Source organism: Bos taurus, chromosome 10, assembly GCF_002263795.3.
Source record: "Bos taurus isolate L1 Dominette 01449 registration number 42190680 breed Hereford chromosome 10, ARS-UCD2.0, whole genome shotgun sequence".
NCBI classification, from domain to species: Eukaryota; Metazoa; Chordata; class Mammalia; order Artiodactyla; family Bovidae; genus Bos; species Bos taurus.
In genome coordinates, this window is record NC_037337.1 from 23,390,847 (window position 1) to 23,414,040 (window position 23,194).

A 23,194-nucleotide genomic window follows, 5' to 3' on the forward strand; every position below is an offset into this window, starting at 1 on the left:
ATAATAGCAAAAGCAGTGAAACCTGCAGGACTGTTCCCAGGAATAAATGTCACAGTGGCCATATTAGACATTGTTGACACCTTGCTCAAATTTTCTCAGAATGTCATCTGTGCTCAGGCCCCAAGTTCTTTGTGTTTTGCTGCCAGCAGCTTAGATAACAACTGATATCTGTGACCATCCAATTCTTTTGTCTAATTGGTACAGTATGGTCTGATATGTGCTCTAGCATGTCCCCACAAAATCAGGCAGACAGAACATCAGGAACCTCTGAAATCTTCCTCTTGTTTGGCCTTTTCCCTTTCCCTAGTCAGTGGGCTTCCCAGGTGGTGCTAGTGGTAAAGAAGCCGCCTGCCAACGCAGGAGACCTGAGAGAATCCAGTTCAATCCCTGGGTCGGGAAGATCCCCTGGAGGAGGAAAGGGCAACCAAGTACAGCATTCTTGCCTGGAAAATCCCATGGGCAGAGGAGCCTGGCGGATATTCCTCTCAAGGTCTGAGTCTGAGGCAGAGGACCTAAGGCAGAGAGTATTTAAATAGTTTGTTCATCATTTTCATTCGTGAAAAATTACACTACTTCTCATAATTATGCTCTTTGATATGCTAATATTAGATATTATAAAAACCAACACTAATGATGTTTTCTGTTGAAGAGTCAAAACTTAGAAGATATGACTGTTAATCTTTATACTATAGATAATAACTCTAAGTACAACTAGAGTTTCAGAAAAAATATGATATTCCTATTTTTCAATATTGATACTCTCAGAAAACATGATTATGTTAATATAGAGATCCACGGTAGAATTATATTTGTGGCAGGTTTAGGCTAAAGACAAGAAGACAACTTTCTTTGTTGATGGAGAAAGCCAATAAATCTCAAAGAAAAGCTCAACTTTTGATTATAGTCTGTCTAATCCTGTTCTATTTGTGCTAATTATATAAATAAAAGGCTGTACCTTCCAGAATGACTTTGTGAGTTGATTTATGGATACTCCCCCCAACAAAACAGTTAAAACAGATGAAAATTATTTTTAAGAAACTAAAGCCTTTGGACATAGTCTTTAGGTTATACAGCATATAAAAAGGGTAATAGAGACACATTTATTCATAAAATGTACTAAATCTCCATGATAGCAGAAAGAATCTGTGAAATTGTACCATGACCCACTCCCCATCCCCAGCTCAAGATGATGGAAGTTCTACTTAAGGTGCATACAACCAAGAACACAAGGCTCCTTCTCTCTCCAGTTCGCAGTATAGGGTTATCATATCTCCTACAGAGGGGCTGACTGCTGTCCTTTCTTACCTCCCCCAGGTCTGTGCTACAGAAACTGTATTACAAACAAGAAAAGCTGATAGGTCTATGGCCACTTTTCACCTCACTTATAGCGCAGAGGTTCTACGTCAGGCATGGTAGGCTGAGAATACTGGGTCCTCTTGCTCTCATCCCAGCTCATAGAGTGGTGATTTCATGCTGGCAAAGGCAAGCCAAGAAGACAAGAGGCTACTGCTCCCTTGCATCACGCTTCTCATTACACAGGGATGTCACTCGGAGACAAGCAGCCAATTGTCCCTTATTACAGGTCCAGAGCAGTGGCTCAGGAGTTGTGTCCAGGGAGAGAAGCAGTTTGTAAAAACACAGGTCTCCCTTTGAGACTTCCCTGGTGGCTCAGACGGTAAAGCCGTATGCCTACAATTTGGACTGGTCAATCCAGCTGATTCTGGAGAGAAACAGAGGCACCCACTCAGTATTCTGCCTGGAAATCATTGCAGGAGCCTGGCTACAGTCCATGGGATAGCAAAGTTGGACACAACTGAGCGACTTCAGTTTCAGTTTCCCTTTGAGAAGACTTTAATTGAAACCATCATTGGGAAGCCCAAGTTTAAGGGTGTGTTGAAAACAATGGAGATTTTTATGGTAGACAATTAAGAGGAGGCTGGCAACTCAATGAGAGCAGCAAGCTAATTCATAGACAACTACTTAAAATCTTAACAGAAAGTACAGGAAAGGGACTAGCAAGGAAAAGTCCTCTCTGATCAGAAGCCCTCAAAGAAAAGTTTCAAAGACTGTCTCCACAAACAGGCTTGATTTAATTAGAAGAGCTGCTGCTGCTGCTGCTGCTGCTAAGTCACTTCAGTCATGTCTGACTCTGTGTGACCCCATAGACAGCAGCCCATCAGGCTCCTCTGTCCATGGGATTCTCCAGGCAAGAACACTGGAGTGGGTTGCCATTTCCTCCTCCAATGCATGAAAGTGAAAAGTCAAAGTGAAGTCGTTCAGTCATGTCTGACTCCTAGAGACCACATGGACTGCAGCCCACCAGGCTCCTCTGTCCATGGGATTCTGGGAACAATTTATGCATTCATAGCATTGTTGAAAAAAATCAGCCAGCAATTAATCGAGTCTATTGCCTAGGTGTAATACAAATAGAAGCAAATAGTTTAACATAGCAATTAGAGAAAAAGACTGTCAAAGAGCCTTACTAAACCATTACCACATCAGGATGTCTAAGAATGTACCCAAGACTATATCCTTTGAGGAACAACATCATAGGCTGCACATTGTGGGAAAAATAAACAACTGAAATAGTCAAGTCACTAGGCAAATAAACAAGCAGACAACAGCAAGTGCCAGAGTGGTGGAAAATGGATATACAGAGTTGCTGTAATAAATGTGGTGGCCTGAATGACTCCCAAAGTTATTCAAGTCCTAATTCCTGGAATCTAAAAATATGACTGTAAAAGAAACACATCAATTTCTGGACACATACAGTCTTCCAAGACTGAATGTGAAAGAAAAGGAAAATTTGAACATACCAATTACTGGTAATGAAGTTGAACCAGTAATCAAAAAACTCCTGAGAAACAGAAATCCAAGGCCATATGCTTCAAAAAGAAATTCAACTGAATATTTAAAGAAAAATTAGTACCCTTTACAAATTATTCCTAAAAATCAAAGATGAAGAAATGCTCTCAATCTCATTCACTGGGGCCTACAATATTCTGATACCAAAACCAGACAAAGATTCTACAAAAAAGAAAATTCAGGCCAATATTGCTAATGAATATAGATGCAAAAATTCTTAACAAAATAGTAGCAAACTAAATTCAACAAAACATGAAAAGAATCATGCATCATGATCAAGAGAGATTTATTTCAGGTGTGCAAGGATGGTTCGCAATCCACATATCAAGCAAGATGATATACCATGTTAACAGAATAAAGGATTAAAAACCATACTCACAGAAAACTAGTCAATCTAATCCACTAGGACCACAGCCTTGTCTAACACAATGAAACTAAGCCATGCCCGTGGGGCCACCCAAGATGGGCGGGTCATGGTGGAGAGGTCTGACAGAACGTGGTCCTCTGGAGAAAGGAATGGCAAACCACTTCAGTATTCTTGCCTTGAGAACCCCATGAACAGTATGAAAAGACAAAATGATACGATACTGAAAGAGGAACTCCCGAGGTCAGTAGGTGCCCATATGCTGGATGGCACCACTAACTCGATGGACGTGAGTCTGAGTGAACTCTGGGAGTTGGTGATGGACAGGGAGGCCTGGCATGCTGCGATTCATGGGGTTGCAAAGAGTCAGACACGACTGAGCAACTGAACTGAACTGAAAAAAAAAAAATCAAAAGTATCTAGGAATAAATTTAACCAATGAGGTGAAAGATCTGTACTCTGAAAACTGTAAGACATTGATGAAAAGAATTTAAGATAATGTAAATTGAAAAAGGAAGCTGAGAGGGCTATGGTAAACAAGAGTCCATGGCTTTTCATTGGCTGAGTCCTTGACAGGAAATAACAGGCATCTTTCATCTTCCCTTTGCCCTCCACTATGTCCACAAGCCATGAGTTTCCCCTGTCTCCCAACACTTCCCTGGTGGCTCAGATAGTAAAGCATCTGCCTACAATGAGGGAGACCCAGGTTCAATCCCTGGGTCAGAAAGATCCCCTGAAGAAGGAAATGGCAACCCACTCCAGTATTCTTGCCTGGAAAATCCCATGGATGGAGGAGCCTGGTAGGCTACAGACCATGGGGTCACAAAGAGTCAGACACTGAGCGATTTCACTTTCACTTTCTGTTTAATAATTTTTTATAGTTTATAAGACAGAGACATAAAGATATTTGACTCCAAAAGAGGAAGGAGCTATGATGATGGGAGCGAGGAGTTCTAGTGATTCAAGAAGGAGTCACGAACTAAAGAATTTAGTTGGCCTTCCAAAGCTAAAAAAGGCAAGGAAATGGATTATCCCTTAGATCTCAAGAAGGAATCAACTCTGCCAAGACCTTGACTATGGACAGTGAAATGCATTTAAGATTTCTTGCATCCAGAATAATTTTCTTCTAAGTTACCAAGCTCATATTGAACATTGAGTAAGGTTTATTGTTGATGTTCACTTTGCTGCTCTTGTAGGATGGGATGATGCAAGTGTCTGTTGGGACACATTCTGGTGAGGCAGATCTGAACAGTCTCGAGTCATCTTACTAATCAGGATAACAGCTTTATTGGAGTTATTTTTTTCTTTGAATTCTTTTCACTTTTTACCATTTTTCAGTTCAGCATATGGTGGCTAAATATTTATTTTATTTGTGTCCTCTTATCAGCTATTCTGCTAGTTCCAAGTTAGAAGTCTCTAGTGCAGAAGGAAATATAGATTGAGAAAGGAAGATGAAGACCAAAGTTCATAATCTGTAGGGCCAAAAAGTGTCTGTGATTAAAACTGTACCAGTGTAGGTAAGAAATAATCCGCACTGCAAATGCCCTGTGGTGGCCTCATGGTGTGCCTGTGGCTGGAGGAGGGGCTGAGCCCCACGGAGGGTTTGTGTAGAGGCTGCAGGTGCCTGGGGAGCACTGTGCTGCACAGCACAGAAGTAGGTGCCTGAGTCTGTGGTCTGCGAAGAGGAAATGTGCAGTGAGCTGCGGCGTTCTTTAGGGATTGTTGTGGCATTTAATCTTCCATTCTGCTTTGTTCCTGAAGGAATGTTAAACAGGTGGATAAGGTGGCCACTGGGGTTCTGAAGATACCACTGTACATTGTTCACAGAGGCAGAAAAATTACACCTCAGCACGTGGCTGGCTCCCTCCTGGAGACTCAGGGCTGGGGGACTCTGCTCCACATCCAGCCCTTGCACACCTGATGACAAACAGAAACAATCACAGGAGGTCATTGTAACTCTGACAAAACCTTGAAACTGACCCCCCTCACACACACAACTCGCATAGATGATGAGAAGGATAGAAAGTCTGCAGCTTGTATGAGGACTTGTCAGCTCCTCTTCCTCCCTTAACAATACAGCAGCTGTTCAGTCCTTCAGATACCCCTCTGGGGCAGCCCCAACTCACAGCAAACCTGGGCAAACAAAAGCCCCAGCACAGTGCCTGCTAGCCTCTTCATGATGCTTCCTCTTCTTACTGAGATATTTTCAATGTGAGACACTTCACTAAAACCGAGGAGGGCAGTGTCATAAGCTGTGGTGGAAATGTTCCTCCTCCTGCAGCCAGTCAGTTCACCCAACAAGTCCTGCTCAGGCCCTCACTTTGTGAAAGGACATCCCACCCTCCCACCTCAACCAATCCAGAATGGGCTGGCGAGGAGTGGAGGAGAGTGGGAAATAGAAAGGTCATTATTTTAGGACTTGAGGAGCATTTTCTAAGAACATTGCAAAGAAGGCAGACTCTGATTTGGAATTTGTGGAGGATTTTAGGGAAGCTGCTGCTGCTGCTGCTGCTAAGTCACTTCAGTCATGTCCAACTCTGTGCGACCCCATAGATGGCAGCCCACCAGGCTCCCCCGTCCCTGGGATTCTCCAGGCAAGAACACTGGAGGGGGTTGGCATAATTTTAGTCTCAGATGGCATGGATGCAGAAGATTCTTGCATAGTGAATTATTATTTCTCAGGAGTTCTCAGGATCCTTTTTTTTTTTTTTGCCTCTCCTGTGTACTCCCCTGTGATTCTAAAGGGTGCTCATGAATCAGCACAGTATTCATAGCAGTCTTGGCTGGAACACTTTGCAATATTAAGCAGTTTTATTTTAAAATTATATATATTTATTCTAGACTGAACCTACTTAATGAGTTATATTGTTTTTAGTCTCTAGATGGGCATTGAAATTAGAATTGCAAATCGTTTTACTTTTATTAAAACATACAATTTAAAAGTAAATTTTAAATAAAATTTCAGGTTTAAATACATCATTTTATTTACTTTGTTATTTTTTTAATTAGAGGATATTGTTTACATTGTTGTGTTAGCTTCTGTCATACAACAACGCACATCAGTCATGGTTAAATATACATATATATACCATCCCTCTTGAGACTTCTTCCCCTTTCCCATCCCAACCCTCTAGTTCCTCACAGAGCACCAGTATGGGCTCCATCTGTTATACCGCACCTTCCCACTAGTTGTTTGTTTTACACTAAATACATCTTAATTGTTGATTATTGTTATTTGTATTCTGCTTTTTACCTCTGCTGCTAAGTCACTTCAGTCGTGTCCGACTCTGTGTGACCCCATAGACGGCTGCCCATCAGGCTCCACTGTCCCTGGGATTCTCCAGGCAAGAACACTGGAGTGGGTTGCCATTTCCTTCTCCAGTGCATGAAAGTGAAAAGTGAAAGTGAAGTCGCTCAGTCTTATCCGACTCTTAGCGACCCCATGGACTGCAGCCCACCAGGCTCCTCTGTCCATGGGATTTTCCAGGCAAGAGTACTGGAGTGGGCTGCCATTGCCTTCTCCTTTTACCTCTAGAAGGTTATTTTAAAAGAACTAAGTATTTTTTAAAACATATGAAAATCAAGTCTGTGTTTTTCTCAGAGTTTATGAATAATAATGGTTCCCTAATATGGATTTAGAGATAAAAGGGATAGAAAATGAGGACTTGTATATTTTCACTGAAGTAAAACTGAAGTGATCTGCAGACACTGGGATCTGATGAACAGTTCAAGACTGTTGCAAATGTTAACTAAAGGAACTGTGAGAAATAGTGTAGAAACATTATTATTATTATTATTATTGGGCACACAGTAGATATTAGAGAAATAGAATTAGAAGAAGTAAAAGAGGAGAGGGCTAATCAGAGTGGGTCACTTGGAACTTTGCCACAAAAATGTGTTTAACCTAGAATGCCTATTGTAGGGGACAACTGGATAAACAAAGCCTTTTTTTCTTTCATATTCTATTGTCTGGACATACAAGAAGAGATAAGGAAGTCCACTAGAGGTAGGAATAGTTGCACATCCACTTCAGGAAGTCCCTTTAGAGCCAGTGATGTGGCTGTCAGGCGGGTCACTGACTGGCCTGCAGTTCTTCCTGCAACATTAACGCTAAATCAATGAAACCAGGACAGACCTACCTATAATGAGACAGTGTCTCTATTCAGATTTCAACCAGAATTGTGTTGGTTCTATAGAGGCAGGTGCATGGAATATAATGTTAGTGATTCCCTGTGAAGAGCATTCCCAACAGGAGAAGGTGGTGAAGAACATGAGACTATGCAGAAAGGAAGCTGAGAGCCATAGTGTGGAAGATCTCCCCTGAGGAGCAGGAAGGGATGTGCCAGAGTGTGCTAAGTCCTATTACAGAGAAATCTGAGATTCAAAGATGCCTATTTAAGCAAATTATAGTGACTATCAGGATGAAATGCTTCTTTGACAATGACTGCTCCTGGTGTTGAGCCTGTTCAAATGTGCAGCTCAGCTAGCTGAGATATACAGAAGCTCATAGGAGTGAAATGGAACTTTTGTTGGAGGTGACATTTCCAGTTTATGCAACATTACCCCCTGGAGGACAACTGGAACAAATCCCATCTTGAGGCTTTTATGCCATATTTCCTTCCCGTTCTTACCGAGGTTGAATCTCTTCCCATTCTAATTTGATGAGTGTTTTCAGGGGTTTGCATACTAAGTTGTTGTTCAGTCACTAAGTTGTGTCAGACTCTTTGAAGCCCCATGGACTGCAGCATGTCAGGCTTCCCTGTCCTTCACTATCTCCCAGAGTTTGCGCAAATTCATGTTCATTGGGTCAGTGAAGCCATCCAACTATCTGATCTTCTGTCACCATCTTCTCCTGCCCTCGATCTATCCCAGCATCAGGATCTTTTCCAATAAGGTGGCTCTTCATTTCACATGGCCAAAATTTATTGGAGCTTCAGCAGCAGTCTTCCAAAGAATATTCAGTTGATTTCTTTTAGAATTGACGGTTTTGATCTCATTGCTGTCCAAGGACTCTCAAGAGTCTTCTCCAGCATCACAAATCAAAAGCATCAGTTTTTCAGTGCTCAGAATCTATGCTTAAACTCTCACATCTGTACATGACTACTGGGAAAACCAAAGCTTTGACTATACGGATCTTTGTCAGCAAAGTGATGTCCCTGCTTTTTAATGGGCTATTTAGGTTTGTAATAGCTTTTTTTCCAAGGAGCAAGCATCCTTTAATTTCATGGCTGCAGTCATCATGCAGTGATTTTGTGGACCTAGAATATAAAATCTTCCACTGCTTCCACTTTTCCCCCACGTTTGCCATGAAGTGATGGGACCGGATGTCATGATCTTAGTTCTTTGAATTTTCAGTTTTAATCCAGCTTTTTCACTGTCCTCTTTCACCCTGATCAGGAGGTTCTTTAGTTCCTCTTGGCTTTCTACCATAAGTGTGGTGTCATCTGCATATCTGAGCTTATTGATATTTCTCCCAGAAATCTTGATTCCAGCTTGTGATTCATCCAGCCCAGGGTTTTACATGAGTTACTATGCATAGAGTTAAATAAGCAGGGTGACAATATACAGCCCTGACATACTCCTTTCCCAATTTTGAGCCAGTCTGTGGTTCCATGTCTCATTCCAACTGTTACTTCTTGACCCACATACAGGTTTCTCAGGAGACAGTGGTGAACTTCCCCTATCAGTGCTCCTTTCAGATATCAAAAGTGGGTTTTAAAAATAGCCTCACATTAGAAGAAATGAAATACAAATACCCATTCAGTGAGAAGGTTGAACTAAACCAAAATCAAAATCTCTCCAATGAGTTAATGAGGGATAATTGACTGTTCTGTTATAAAACATGCAGTTTTCCTTGCAGGTGTTTGAGAAGAAGATGTATGTCTATGTCTTTTTCATGAACATGAAGAAACCCCACGGAAGGTCTAGCTCTTAGGATGTAGCAAACAGTGGAGTTTAAATGTTGACCTAGTTGAACCATATTATTTTGTTTGATATCTTTGAGTAATCATGTAGTGCACTTTAAATCATGGGAAAAGAGGCTAGAGATATGACTCAATGATATGGTCAATATACTGGTGGGAGTCAAGGTTGGTAATGCAGTACAGTCTAGTTAGTTGAGGGAACTACAGTGACTGGAATGCCTGTTAATCTATGTTTCCACTTCCTCCTGATTACTTAAAACACTGTAATTCATTGAATTTCCCTTTTCCAACCCACACATGGCTCTTCCTCAACCCTGGTCCCAGAGTAGCAGCAGGCAAGGCTTTGGGTATGGGCTTCAGGGGGCTTAGCAGCACTGTGTGGAGGCACAGAGGTATGTGGCTGAGTCTTCAGTCCTCTGATATTCAGGGAGCTGTAGCCCTCCTTAGTATTCAGAGTGACTCTCACTTGTCCTTGCTCTTTTTCATCCCCATTTACACTCACTACATACAGGTTCTTGGGGGCTTTTTGCAGGTTCCCATCTGCAGCCATGAAATTAAAAGATGCTCACTCCTTGGAAGGAAATTTATGACCAACCTAGACAGCATATTAAAAAGCAGAGGCATTACTTTGCCAACAAAGGTCCATCTAGGCAAGGCTATGGTTTTTCCAGTGGTCATGTATGGATGTGTGAGTTGGACTGTGAAGAAAGCTGAGTGCTGAAGAACTGATGCTCTTGAACTGTGATGTTGGAGAAGACTCTTGAGAATCCCTTGGACTGCAAGGAGATCCAACCAGTCCATCCTAAAGGAGATCAGTCCTGGGTATTCATTGGAAGGACTGATGTTGAAGCTGAAACTCCGATACTTTGGCCACCTCATGTGAAGAGCTGGGAGCTTTCCCTGATGCTTTCCCTGATGCTGGGAGCTTTCCCTGATGCTGGGAAGAGCTTTCCCTGATGCTGGGAAAGATTGAGGGCAGGAGGAGAAGGGGACAACAGAGGATGAGATTATTGGATGGCATCACCGACTCAATGGACATGGGTTTGGGTGGACTCCAGGAGTTGGTGATAGACAGGGAGGCCTGGCATGCTTGGTTCATGGGGTCGCAAAGAGTCAGACACAACTGAGTGACTGAACTGAACTGAACATCCGTACTAGTGTAAAGCATAGAAAGAGCTGGAAGGGGAACTGCAGGTGAAATTGGGACTCTCTCCTTCCTGAACATAGTAAAGGAGGACACTGTCCCACAGTCAAGAGGCTGCTCACTCCTGTTCAGAAAGACAGGTCAGACATAGAAAATAATTTATCTACAGAGTAATCATCTTCTTCACATCCCTAGATATTAGAACCTGGAGGTGCCTGACTGTGTCCCCCACCTTCCCCATCACCACCCCAGACTGCTCAGAATGTCTTCAGCAGTCCCTGTACTTATGACCAAGATGAAGCCACAGGGTCAGCAATGAGGCTAGAAAAGGTCTCATTTCCATTTATCCTGATCAAGTATCCTCAACATGGAAAGTTGTACAGCCTAGATCTGTGGAACATTCTGCTTCAGGTAATAGGATTCTGATCTGGTTGCCCAGCCAATCAGAGAGAATAACATATACATGTGCTAGAAATACACCATTTCTGCCCTAGAATCAGTTTCCTGTGGTTGAAGGAGGAATTAAACACTGCTTTCTCAAGACCAACTTCACAAACACTAAGGATATCTCTTACGAACTCACAATGCAAAGAGAGCCGAAACCTTTCACAGCTGGGTTGCCTTAGGATGGGCTGCTATTATTCAACTTGAGAGAGATTGGAATTGCAAATGTGGAAGGAAACACACTTTGGTTAGGAATCTTTTACATAAAATTTCAAATCCCAATTTATAAATGTGCACAAGTGCTATGCATTAAATTATTTTTATGCACAGCATTCTAATAGAAAAGTTATGCAATAGAGATATTATTTCCAACTTACAAACAAGAAACTAAAGCTGAAAAAGATCAAGTAACTAACCTGAGATCACACGTATGGTAGGTGGCATAGTAAAAATCACAGCGCATATCTATCTGGCTAAGTAGTCTATAGTGTTTGGAATCTGCCACACCACCTACATTTGTGATACTCAGTAAATGTGAAGGGTTAGTGAAGGTTTATTCTAAAATAAACCTTTTAGAAGGGTTGGGAACCTGCTTTGTGGTTATTGGGAACCTACTTTGTGGTTATTCTTCCTAATAACACCAAAACGTGCAACATCTGGTGAATGGATAAATGAAATGTAATTCATTTGCCAATGAATTGCTATTCATCAATAAATATGAGTGAAATACTAATGTATGCTACAAGATAAGTAATTTTTTAATTATGTTAAGGAATAATAGCCAGACACAAGATTACATATTGAATGATTTCATGTATGTGAAATATTCATGAAAGGAACTTATAAAGTTACAAATGTGGTCAGTGGTTGCTGTGGGGCCAAGCATGGAAACAAGGAACAACTATAATTGGGGATGAAGGATAATTTACTAAAAATTATTAAACTGGAAATCCAAAATGGATGAATATTAGGGAATGTCACTTATACCTCAATAGAGTTGCTTAAAAATAAATAAGAATTTTGTTCTGTCTTATCTGTTACAGTCCAGGAAGAATGTTAGTTTAACTCAACATGTACATATTTATTTAAACAGTGATTTGGAGCTGACAATTTCCCTAGAACCTTTGAAAATTACAAAAGCAATGTTATCTGTGAGCTCAATATGTAGCTGGAAAAATAAAATGCATCCAGAAAAATTTATTAGTACAAGATAGAATTAATTAAGACTGTTCAGAATCTAAATCTACTTCTTGGAATCTGGTACTGCAGATTGACTGCAAAACCTTCTTTCCAGTGAACAACTGAAATAAGCAAAGGAAACAGCATGGTTGTTGTTCAGTTGCTAAGTTGACTGTTTGTGACCCCAGGCACACTAGTGTCCCCTGTCCTCCAATATGCCCCGGAGTTTGCTCAAATTCATGTCCATTGACTCAGGGATGCTATCTAACCACCTCATCTCTTCTCACCTAAACAATATGGGTTAGGGGCTAAAAATCAGAGCAGTGCCTTCCACCTGTGTGCTCAGTCATGCAGTCGTGTCTGACTCTTGACCCCATGGACTGTAGCCTGCCAGGCTTCTCTGTCCATGGGGATTCTGCAGGCAAGAATACTGGAGAAGCTTGCCATGCCCTCCTCCAGGGGATCTTCCCAACTCAGAGGTTGAACCCAGGTCTCCCACATTGCAGGTAGATTCTTCATTGTTTGAGCCACCAGGGAAGCTCATGAATACTGAAACTTAAGTTGTGTTCTGAAAAGAGAAACAGGATTGGAAGGTCTCAATAGCTAACTCCTGACTTACCTTCCTAAGAAAAGAGATGCAGTTACGGTTAATAAAGGAATATCTGAAAAGTCTCATTAATGTCTCCTATTTAGAAGTATAAATGTATGTTTGGGGAGGGGCTGCTAGACTAACAGTAGTGTAATGTAGTGTTAGTTGCTCAGTTGTGTCTGACTCTTTGCAACCCATTGACTGAAGGCTCTACCGTAAATGGGATTTTCTGGGCAAGAATACCAGAGTGGGTTACCATGCCCTCCTCCATGGATCAAAGCCATGTCTAAACCCTGAACCAGGGATTGAACCCACATCTCTTATGTCTCTTTCATTGGCAGGTGAGTTCTTTACCAACTAGCACCACCTGTGAAGCCCTGACACACATAAGTCACTACAAATCAATTTCCTTTTTCTTTTCTCCAGATCACAGCAATCAGCCCACTTGAGGATAGGGTTGTGAGGACATGACCACACCATTCAGAAAACTCATTTGCTATGGAGCTTATTTCTGATGAGACTACTAATTTCTTGATAAATTTACCCACACATTGGAGGGTCTGTGTCCAAACCAGGAAGTATAGGCCTCCAACAGCAGGAAGCATTCCTTCAACTAATAGGGCAGAATCCTGAAATATAAAGCTATCATAATTATCTGAAATAGAGGCCAAGCCAATTGACCAGTAGATAAATTAAATAAATCTGCGTGAAGTGGCTTGTAAGGTAAAAATGTTGACAATTTAGATAAACAAATCAAAATGAGTCATCTGTTATTTTAGAGTTTGAATAGTGTGAGCTCTAGAAATACTTTTATCTTTTGCACTACACATACATATATATTAGCTTCCCAGGTGGCTCACTGGTAAAGAATCCACCTGCAAAGCAGGAGACACAAGTTTGATCACTGGGTCAGGGAGATACCATGGAGAAGGAAATGGCAACCCACTCCAGTATTCTTGCCTAGGAAATCCTGTGCATAGCAGAGCCTGGCAAGCTACCGTCTACCGGGTCACAAAAAAGTCAGACATGATTTAACGACTAAACAACAATATATATTGCTGAACCATTCCTGGGCCCACTTGCTCATGTGGGTTGCAGTGAAGCAAAATGCAATGTTTATCATAGGACACCAAGCGAGTAGTCCATGCAGCCAGGACTCAAAATCCTAGAATTCCCAGATGGCTGTGGGGAAAATGTTTTAAAGATAAGGTGAGGGAAGGGAGTTATGGGGTTCATAATCAGCTTGTGGACATTCTTCTGATTCATTGCTGGTGAGTTAATCAGGAGTCAGCACAATCAACCTTTTGTTTCCAACCAGTCTTAGATCTGGTGCTTCCAGAGTAGCTGAGACAGTAAAGCATCCACCTGCAATTCAAGAGCCCCAGGTTTGATCCCTGGAGAAGGAAGATCCCCTGGAGAAGGAAATGGCAACCCGCTCCAGTATTCTTGCCTGGAGAATTCCATGGACAGTGGATGCTGGCAGCTACAGCTCATGAGATCGCAAAGAGTTGGACACGACTGAGCGACTAACACACACAGTCTGAGGTCTAGCGCTTGTAAATACATACAGGTAACTTCTTCCACTTGGTAGGGATTTCAGATTCTGCAAAACAGCTCAAAGAACATGGCTCATAAGGTTACACACAGTCCTTGGAGGGGATCTGAAGGTCCTCGACTTTGTTTAATGGCTAAACTATTGAAGAAGATTCACGAGAGTCCCCTGGACTACAAGGAGATCAAACCAGTCAATCGTAAAGGAAATCAGTCCTGAACATTCATTGGAAGGACTGATGCTGAAACTGAAGCTCCAATACTTTGGCCACCTGATGTGAAGAACTGACTCATTGGAAAACACTCTGATGCTGGGAAAGATTGAAGGCAGGAAGAGAAGGGGATGACAGAGGATGAGATGGTTGCATGGCATTACCAACTCTATGGACATGAGTTTGAGCAAGCTCTGGGAGTTGGTGATGGACAGGGAAGCCTGGCGTGCTGCAGTCCATAGGGTCTCAAAGGGTTGGACACGACTGTGTGACTGAACTGAACTGAAACTATTACTGTTTTGTTTTGCTTGATTGTTTTCTTTCTGCATTTTCTCAATTCTCTGATTATACTTTGGGACTTGGGGAATGTCTAGGAGCTAGAATTTTTCTACACACAAGAGTCAGAGAGAGGACATTGCAGGGGCAGATGTGGTGGTCTGCCCCATAAGGTCCTGCTCAATTATTTATAGATAGATAGATAAATAGTCTCCTATGAGTGCTATGCATTGTTCAGGAATGCAGGATGCAACACTGAAGAGAATTAAAAAAAAAAAAAAAGGCCTAGAGTACAGTAGGAAGAAAACAAATTAAACAGCTTCCTTTAAAAAAAAATTAGACAATTTTAAATAGTGATAAGCACTTTAAAGACAATACAAAACTGTGTTAAGATAGAGTTACTCTTGGGATGAGGAAGAGCATCTCCTCCAAGTAAGGTATGGAGGGAGGGCTCCATTCTGACACTTGCTCTGCAATACCAGGCAAGGTATTGAAACTGTCTCATGTTCAATTTTATTTCTCTAAGTAGCCAGTATCTTTCTGCTGGGCACTGGGCTCAGCATCGGCATTCATTATTTCATTCGTTTCTTGTAAGAACCCTGCATGATAAATTCTATCAATAACCATAGTGCAGAGATGAGGAAATGGAAGCATAAAAATTACTGTCACAATCCGAACATCACACAACTAACGAATGCTATATCTAGAAATACAACTTAAGTCTTTGGTTTTAAGCACTTTGCTCCACTGTCTTCCTAAAGTAGGATGGACACAACTTTGAGGGGTTCCAGTAAGAATTGTGAACACACGTGCAAATCACTTAATGCAACACCTTCTCTGTCATAGGCTTTCAACCAGCTGTGGTAATGTACAAAACCTGTGAGGCTAGGAAGCCACAGCATGAAATTCCAGAGGAGTCTATCTACAAGATAAAGCTCAATATTTTTCTGAGGATTGTTTAACAGTTTACAGAGGAGATTTCATGTGTTAATCTAAGTATCAGTGGTCTATCATGTTTCTTACTGTTAATGGGAAATCAGTTCCCATTAACTGATGTTAACTACCTTAAATATAAGGTATTATATGGATAGAATGGGTATCATACTATAACATAGAAAGAGTATACCAACCTGTGTTTGCTACTACTGTTTATTAGTATTTTCATAATTGACTCTTGCTTCCACTTCTCAGGATATTTCTATACTACAAAAAAGGACAGAGCAGTAAATGCAATTTGATTTAATAGAGAAAAATCTATCTTGTGCAACAATTCCAAACTTTCTGTACAAGGTAGCCTATAACTCTGTAGCCATAATCATCTCTTGTGTTGTATTTGTCATTTGGAATCAATCACTTTCACATATGGCAGGCAAAAGAAAAAACAAACAGCCGGTTTTCCTGAATCCTCTCCCTCTTGATTTCTGCACTGGGAAGTTTATTGACTGGTTCAGCCTTGGCAGCTCCTATTGTGATTAGGCTTCCCCACAGTTTAATCAAAGATCAGTGGAGGGAAGCAGGGAAGCCAGAGAAAGCCTCACAAAATGTTTGAGCAGGACACCAGGTGGCAGTATGATAAGCTTTCATTCTTGCTGCATGCAGTGTGCTAGAGTGATTCTCAGGACAGAAAAACAGATTTCGACAAAGGATTCACAATGGGGTGACATTCGAGTTGAAACATGAAGCGATTCAGAGGTGCATCATGTTCATATTTGGGGGATAGCATCACTGGCTCAGTGGTAAGGAATCCACCTTCCAGTGGATTCAATCCCTGGGTCTGGAAGATCCCATAGAGAAGGAAATGGCTACCCACTCCAGTATTCTTGCCTGGGAAACCCCATGGACAGAGAATGAGTCACACATGACTTAGTGACTAAACAACAGCAAAGTACCACAGGAGAGAGGGAAAAGTAAGCGGCACAGGTCTTGATTGGGAAACAAGCTTGGGGTGTTTAAGGAATGAAATCTCATTGTAGCCCTTGTTTTTCCCAGCACCCTATTACATAAGAAACTTACTAAAGCATCTGGCACTGTGAACTAGTTAGTGAATGCTTTCCTCATTTACTGATCCTGGGACAGTTGAATCTATATTTTGGCATTTTCTTTCTTAGTTCCCTTTAGCTTCCATAAACCAGTAATGTCACCACCACTGAGACATCCAGCCACCCAGTTCTGGGGCCAAGTGCTTCTCCATAGTCCAGACCTTGCTCCTAAGCAGCCCTCTAAAATGCGACAAACTGGCTGATAATAAAAGGTAGAGAAGCTTTTCACAATTAGGAACGATATGGCTCATTTCCCAAAGTTGTTTTGTTTTTTAAAAGAAAACAATAAAGCCTATCTCTTAGGGTTTTGATATTTGAATTAGATAATAAATCTGAAATGCAAACCGCAGTGCCTCACATTGAGAAAAGCTCAGTAAATACCAACTTTCTTTTTTCCAGTAAATCTTACCTCTCCTTCAATGTCCAGGTCTGTGATTTGTTACTGTTTGTTCTTTTCTCCACATCGGTTCAATGATGGAAGCTTCTAGAAAATTCACTTAATCACTTAGTTTCCTGGAGACAGTCATTATTTCTCCCTATTTCCTGGAGTCGTATTCTCCTAGTCACATTGATATGCTCAGAGTACTGAAAGGACCCAGGTGGAACACCGAGATAAAGTATTATTTTCATTTCCCTAATTAATAATAATATTAAGGTCTTTATGTATTAGCTATCAGATATCTTATTCTGAGTTGGATCTCCAAGATTTTGCATTCTTTATTATCTGTTTTCCTAATGATTTATAGGAACTTCTAACATATTCTGCATTGGAGTCCTTTTTCAGAAATATGCATGGCAAATACAGTTTATCAGTCTGTGCATTGACTTTCAAAACTCTTAGCAGTGATTTATAACAAACACACAATTAAAAATATACTTTTATGCTTATAAGGTACTAGCTTGAATATTTTGCTTGTTTTCTTTAAGCTCTTTAAAAAATGTACATTTCGATATTTGGCAAAACTAATACGATATTGTAAAGTTTTAAAATAAAATAAAATTTTAAAAAAATGTACTTTGGTGGCTTCTATTGCTTCTAAAATGAAGTTAGATATCATTTTAATGATGTTTCCCAGAATACAATGGTTTGCAAACATCTGCCAAAACCAGAGTGATGGACCTGCAGAATTCCTTATTCAAATTTATGACTTTCCTCACAGCATTGCTCTTGAATCAGGAGATTGCTTTATAGGAAGTGAAGTATAGCAGTGAATGGAAGTGCTTGCTATGAGCAAAGAGGTTATAGGATGGGTAATGGAAAAGGTGGTTATAAATACCTGCTCTAACCATGTGGTCATTTGCAGAAATAAGAATAGCACTTACGAAAATTTGTTTTTCATTTTTATATAAATATATTTATGTATTATATTAACAAATTTTAACTCTCCTCTCCCATTTGCTGTGTGGTAACAAGATATGCTAATGTAAGTCAATCATATCTTTTTATGTCTCAGTAGTGAAGATACAGGACTCAGTGGAAGAGTGTGGCTTAGCTAGAAGAGAAAGTAACATCACCCACGAATGGATAAATGAACTTGCTATAATCTTTGAAGGATATGTTTAGACTGTTTTGGGTTGAATGAGGAACTACTACATTATATTAGCAAGAACTGTGGTGTTGGAGAAGATTCTTGAGAGTCCCTTGGATTGCAAGGAGATTAACCCAGCCAATCATAAAAGAAATCAACCCTGAATATTCACTGAAAGGATGGATGCTGAGGCTGAAACTCCAACACTTTGGCCACCTGATGAGAAGAGCCATATCATTTGAAAAGACTCTGAAGCTGGGAAAGATTGAAAGCAAAAGGAGAAGAGGGCAGCAGAGGATAAGACAGTTGGATAGTATCACCAAATCAATGGACATGAATTTGAGCAAACCCCCAGGAGACAGTGGAAGATAGAGGAGGCCTTGTGCTGCAGTCCCTGGGGTCACAAAAAGTCAGACACAACCTAGTTTCTGAACAGCGACAACAACGTTACCAAGAAACGTAATTTTGCTTTCTTCTTTTTTCAAAAGCTGTTGAAAGAGTACAGATGGATGCCAAATTAACATAGAGTATATTGTAGCAGTTTGAGCTACCTTAACTGACTGGAAATATCTTTCCCAGAATGTGCTTCCTGTATTGTTCTGGCTTGGGGTTGGCCACAAAAGAAATTTGTGTGACATTTGGAAGGTCGTTGTGATGAAGCAGCCACAGATTTTATGTTTTGGAGGTTGGTGCAGGGCTCCAGGATTATGGCTACTCACATGTGTTGCTGCTGATCTGATATTTCATCTTATTGTTGACTCACAACACCTCCACTTCCCATCAAATCTCCTCCTCATCTTCTCTTTGTCTTGAGCCAAGTATGATTGTAAGTTCAGTTCAGTTCAGTGCAGTTTCTCAGTCATGTCTGACTCTTTGCGACCCTATGGACTGCAGCACACCAGGCTTCCCTGTCCATCACCAATTCCCAGAGTTTACTCAAATTAATGTCCATTGAGTCAGTGATGCCATGCAACCATCTCACCCTCTGTCATCCCCTTCTCCTCCACCTTCAATCTTTCCCAGCATCAGGGTCTTTTCCAATGAGTCAGTTCTTCACATCAGGTGGCCAAAATATTGGACTTTCAGCTTCAGCATCAGTCCTTCCAATGAATATTCAGGTCTGATTTCCTTTAGGATGGACTGGTTTGATCTTGCAGTCCAAGGGGTTCTCAAGAGTCTTCTATAACACCGCAGTTCAAAAGCATCAATTCTTTGGCACTCAGCTTTCTTTATAGTGCAAATCTCACCTCCATACATGACTACTGGAAAAACCATAGCTTTGACTGATGGACCTTTGTTGGCCAATAATGTCTCTGCTTTTAATATGCTATCTAGGTTGGTCATAACTTTTCTTCCAAGGAGCAAGTGTCTTTTAATTTCATGACTGTAGTCACCATCTGCAATGATTTTGGAGCCCCCAAAATGAAATCCATCACTGTTTCCATTGTTTCCCCATCTATTTGCCATGAAGTGATGGGACCAGAGGCCATGATCTTATTTTTCTGAATGTTGCGTTTTAAACCAATTTTAAGCATGATGTCAAATGACACCCACTTCTCCCAAGGTCACCCACTACTGTGGGACTGAAGGAGGTGAGATGTAGACAAGTTTTAGTGTGTCTTTTGGGTTCCATTATCCTCATGGTTCTAATATGTCCTTATGAGTCACCGTTTGTCCACACTTCAGTCTATTTCCAGCTTTGTTCTACAACTATTACTCTAGCTGATTAACAATGAATTTATTCTCAACATCAGATATGAAGATAACAGCTTTGTATACACTCTTCAACCAAATCTAGTAATTGCCTGAGTTCTAATCTTTATAACTAATTTCTTATTCCATACCACTGGTGGTTCTGCTTGTCTAATTGCACCTTAAGTGACATAAGTCTAAGAAGAAAGGATTCAGGAAATTATTTCCATCACGATTCCAGATAACTAGACCCAGGTGTGTGATATGAGTGTATTTTAGTGAAACTGTCACTTTACATTATTATGGAGCTAGTTTATAACTTTAGACAAGGTTACACATGTTCTGTTTGATTGATTTAAATTCAAAAATTCAAGAGAATATATTAGTAGAAAGTTACTCTGGACACCTGAATCCAAATGACATAGAAGAAGCTTTCATTTAGAATTAATTCCTCTGATCCAGATCACAGATTAAGCAACCACAGGACTATCATTTCTTGTCTGAGGTCTGCAGGTGTGCATTTCAGCTGGGGTCCTACAGCAGAGGGACTCTCTCTTATTAAGCTCTGAGGTTTTTGTTCAGCTTTTCCTATTACTTCAAACACTGTGAGTTCCCAGAGAGCACAGAAATACTTTGCAGAATGTTCTGGTTTTAAGAATGAAATAGTAAGGCTGATGGATTTACTTGCTTTCTGGAAGTTTACAGAGTAGCGGCCGTCCCTTTCATTCCCATCTTCTGAATACTGACGGATGAGGTAAGTCATCTCTCCACTGGGAAGCTGCTTGTACCAAAAAATGCAGTAGACATGCACGTTCCTACTTGTTTCATACTGACAGTTAAGGGTGGCTACCTTCCCCACTTGACTGATTATGACTGGCTGGTCTTGAGTAACTTTCTGGGCCACACCAGATCCTGTGGAAAAAAATAAGAAAACAGAGCTGAAATAGTGAAAAAAATACTGTAGAATTTAGACAAATTTTGGACTCAAATATTTACAAACCAAACTGAAATCCTAAGATGTTTGCTTTTCTCCAATCCTTTCCTCCCCAAATTCCTGTGAAGCTCCATGCGCCTGTGTGCAGGCCTTTCATCCTGAACACTCGCACCCATGTTTGGAAGCATCCCTACCAGAGAAGGTAAAGGCCAGGAACACCCAGTGCAGGCTGGAGAGCGGCATGAGGCGTGGATTCCCTTGCTCAAATGTGTTGAATTCTGCCTCAAGCTGAGAGTTCAGTGTCTTTGAGTGCCTGGCAGCACATATACACAGTACCTGGGTTCCTGTGTGACTCCTCCCCATACAGGAAGTAGGGTGTCATGTTCATCAACCACGTGGTCTGTGTACAGATGAAGTCTGGCTCACCACACACCTTTACTTTGTGTACTTTTCTTTCCCTGGTCATTAAGTTTGGCAGATCCTGAAAAGAGGCATGAAGAAAGAATTATTAAAGAATTATTAAAGGTTTGAACTGAGGGAAACTGAAGATTAAACAAGTTGACATACATTGATTCAGTAAAATAATTTTGCCCTCCTGTTTAAGATATAATTTAGTATAGCCTACGATACATTCTTGTAATCTACAGATTGGTCATTAATTTAGCCCATGCTTACTTTGCTCCATCCAGAATCTAGTGACTATTTTAAAGCATTCACAGATCTTAGGCTTTCCAGGTGAAAAGCAATCTTATCCAAAGTAATTAATGTATCTCTGTTTTTTTTTGTTTGTTTGTTTGTTTTTTTTACTGAGTTTCAGGGCTCTACTTAGGTTTTTCAATTAATAAAATTACTTCAACATGAAATGATTTTTAACAATCAGTCCATCTGAAAGTCAGAGTCTATTCAGTGGTTTATATTTAAATGACATTATATCAGGAATAACATATTATTCTTTTGAAATCTGATACTGAGTTTTATGTATTAGACTTTGAAGGGGATCAGGATATTCACTCCTGTTGCTTCTAAATGTAGAATTGTATTTATTAGACCATGTGTCCTAGAATCATCCTCATGTCACATTTTGTGTCTCATTGGTCCAGAGTATTCAGTCTCATTTGTCAGTTGCTCATTATTATTTCTCTTTATAAAATAAAGTTAAGATAAACATGCCAGATCTTTCTGTGACAAAATGCTATAATGCACTCTTACAAAACTTAATATCTGCAAACTGCAGACACTTAGTACTTGTCAACACCACAGAAGATGGTGACTCAGATTCTGTACACTGTCTCATGTTCATGTGGAATGTAGCTGCCAATCTTTCATTTGGTTTCATGGTTGTAATAGACAAATTAATATAAAAGAACCAAAGGCAAATAAACAAGTAGAAAAGAAAATACAGACAAGGTCTAAAAGAGTGCAAGTTCATGGATCAAAGTAACTCATGAATGAGTGAAGCGGGGAGGTGAGTTTATATTTATCTGAGACATCTACTTTTCTGTTCCATTTCACATCTGAGTGCTGACAAACGATGAATGCCCAGGCTTGAAATTATTTGTAATTAAGGAGAGGAGATCATGAATGACTACAGCAGCTTGCAGAGCATCATATTATATAATATAGATATATATTAATATAATAATTACATATCTATCAAGAAATTTATATTAATAAAATTTTTTCAAAATGCAATAACCTTATAAATCAGTTCTCATATACACTCTTAGGTTTTGAGGCATCACTCTAAGAAATTTTATCACATGTATAGGTTCTTGTAACACCACTAAAATCATGACACAAAATCGTTTCATCTCTAAAGAAATCGTCTTTGAATACCTTCCCCATCTCTGCAATTCTTTATAACCCTGCTAACTACTGATCTTCTCTTTATCTTTAAATTTTGTCCCTTTGAGAATGTTGTTTAAGCAGAATCACACTATGTATCAGTTCAGTTGAGTTGCTCAGTTGTGGTCAACTCTTTGCAATCCCATGCAACACGTCAGGCTTCTCTGTCCATCACCAACTCCCAGAGCTTGCTCAAATTCATGTCCACCGAGTCGGTGATGCCATCTCATCCTCTATTGTCCCATTCTCCTCCCAACTTCAATCTTTCCCAGCACCAGGGTCTTTTCCAAGAAGTCAGTTCTTCCCATCAGTGGCCAAAGTATTGAAGTTTCAACTTCAGCATCAGTCCTTCCAATGAATATTCAGAACTTATTTCCTTTCAGATTGATCGGTTGGATCTCCTTGTAGTCGAAGGGACTCTCAAGAGTCTTCTCCAACACCACAGTTCAAAGCATCAATTCTTTGGCACTCACTTTTCTTTATAATCCAGCAATCACATCCATAAAGACTACTGGAAAAACTATAGCTTTGACTAGACAGACCTTTGTTAAGAAGCATCACTACAAACAAAGCTAGTGGAGGTGATGGAATTCCATCTGAGCTATTG

The 23,194-nt window shown here is 40.5% G+C and overlaps 1 gene segment (V, D, J or C); it reads right to left on the minus strand.

The window, feature by feature from the left end:
* Positions 1 to 20,240: 20,240 nt before the first annotated feature.
* On the minus strand, positions 20,241 to 21,043 carry LOC407203 (T cell receptor delta variable 1). The segment is given in 2 exon segments: positions 20,241 to 20,720; positions 20,937 to 21,043. Coding segments are annotated over 2 exon segments (498 nt in total).
* Positions 21,044 to 23,194: the final 2,151 nt, after the last annotated feature.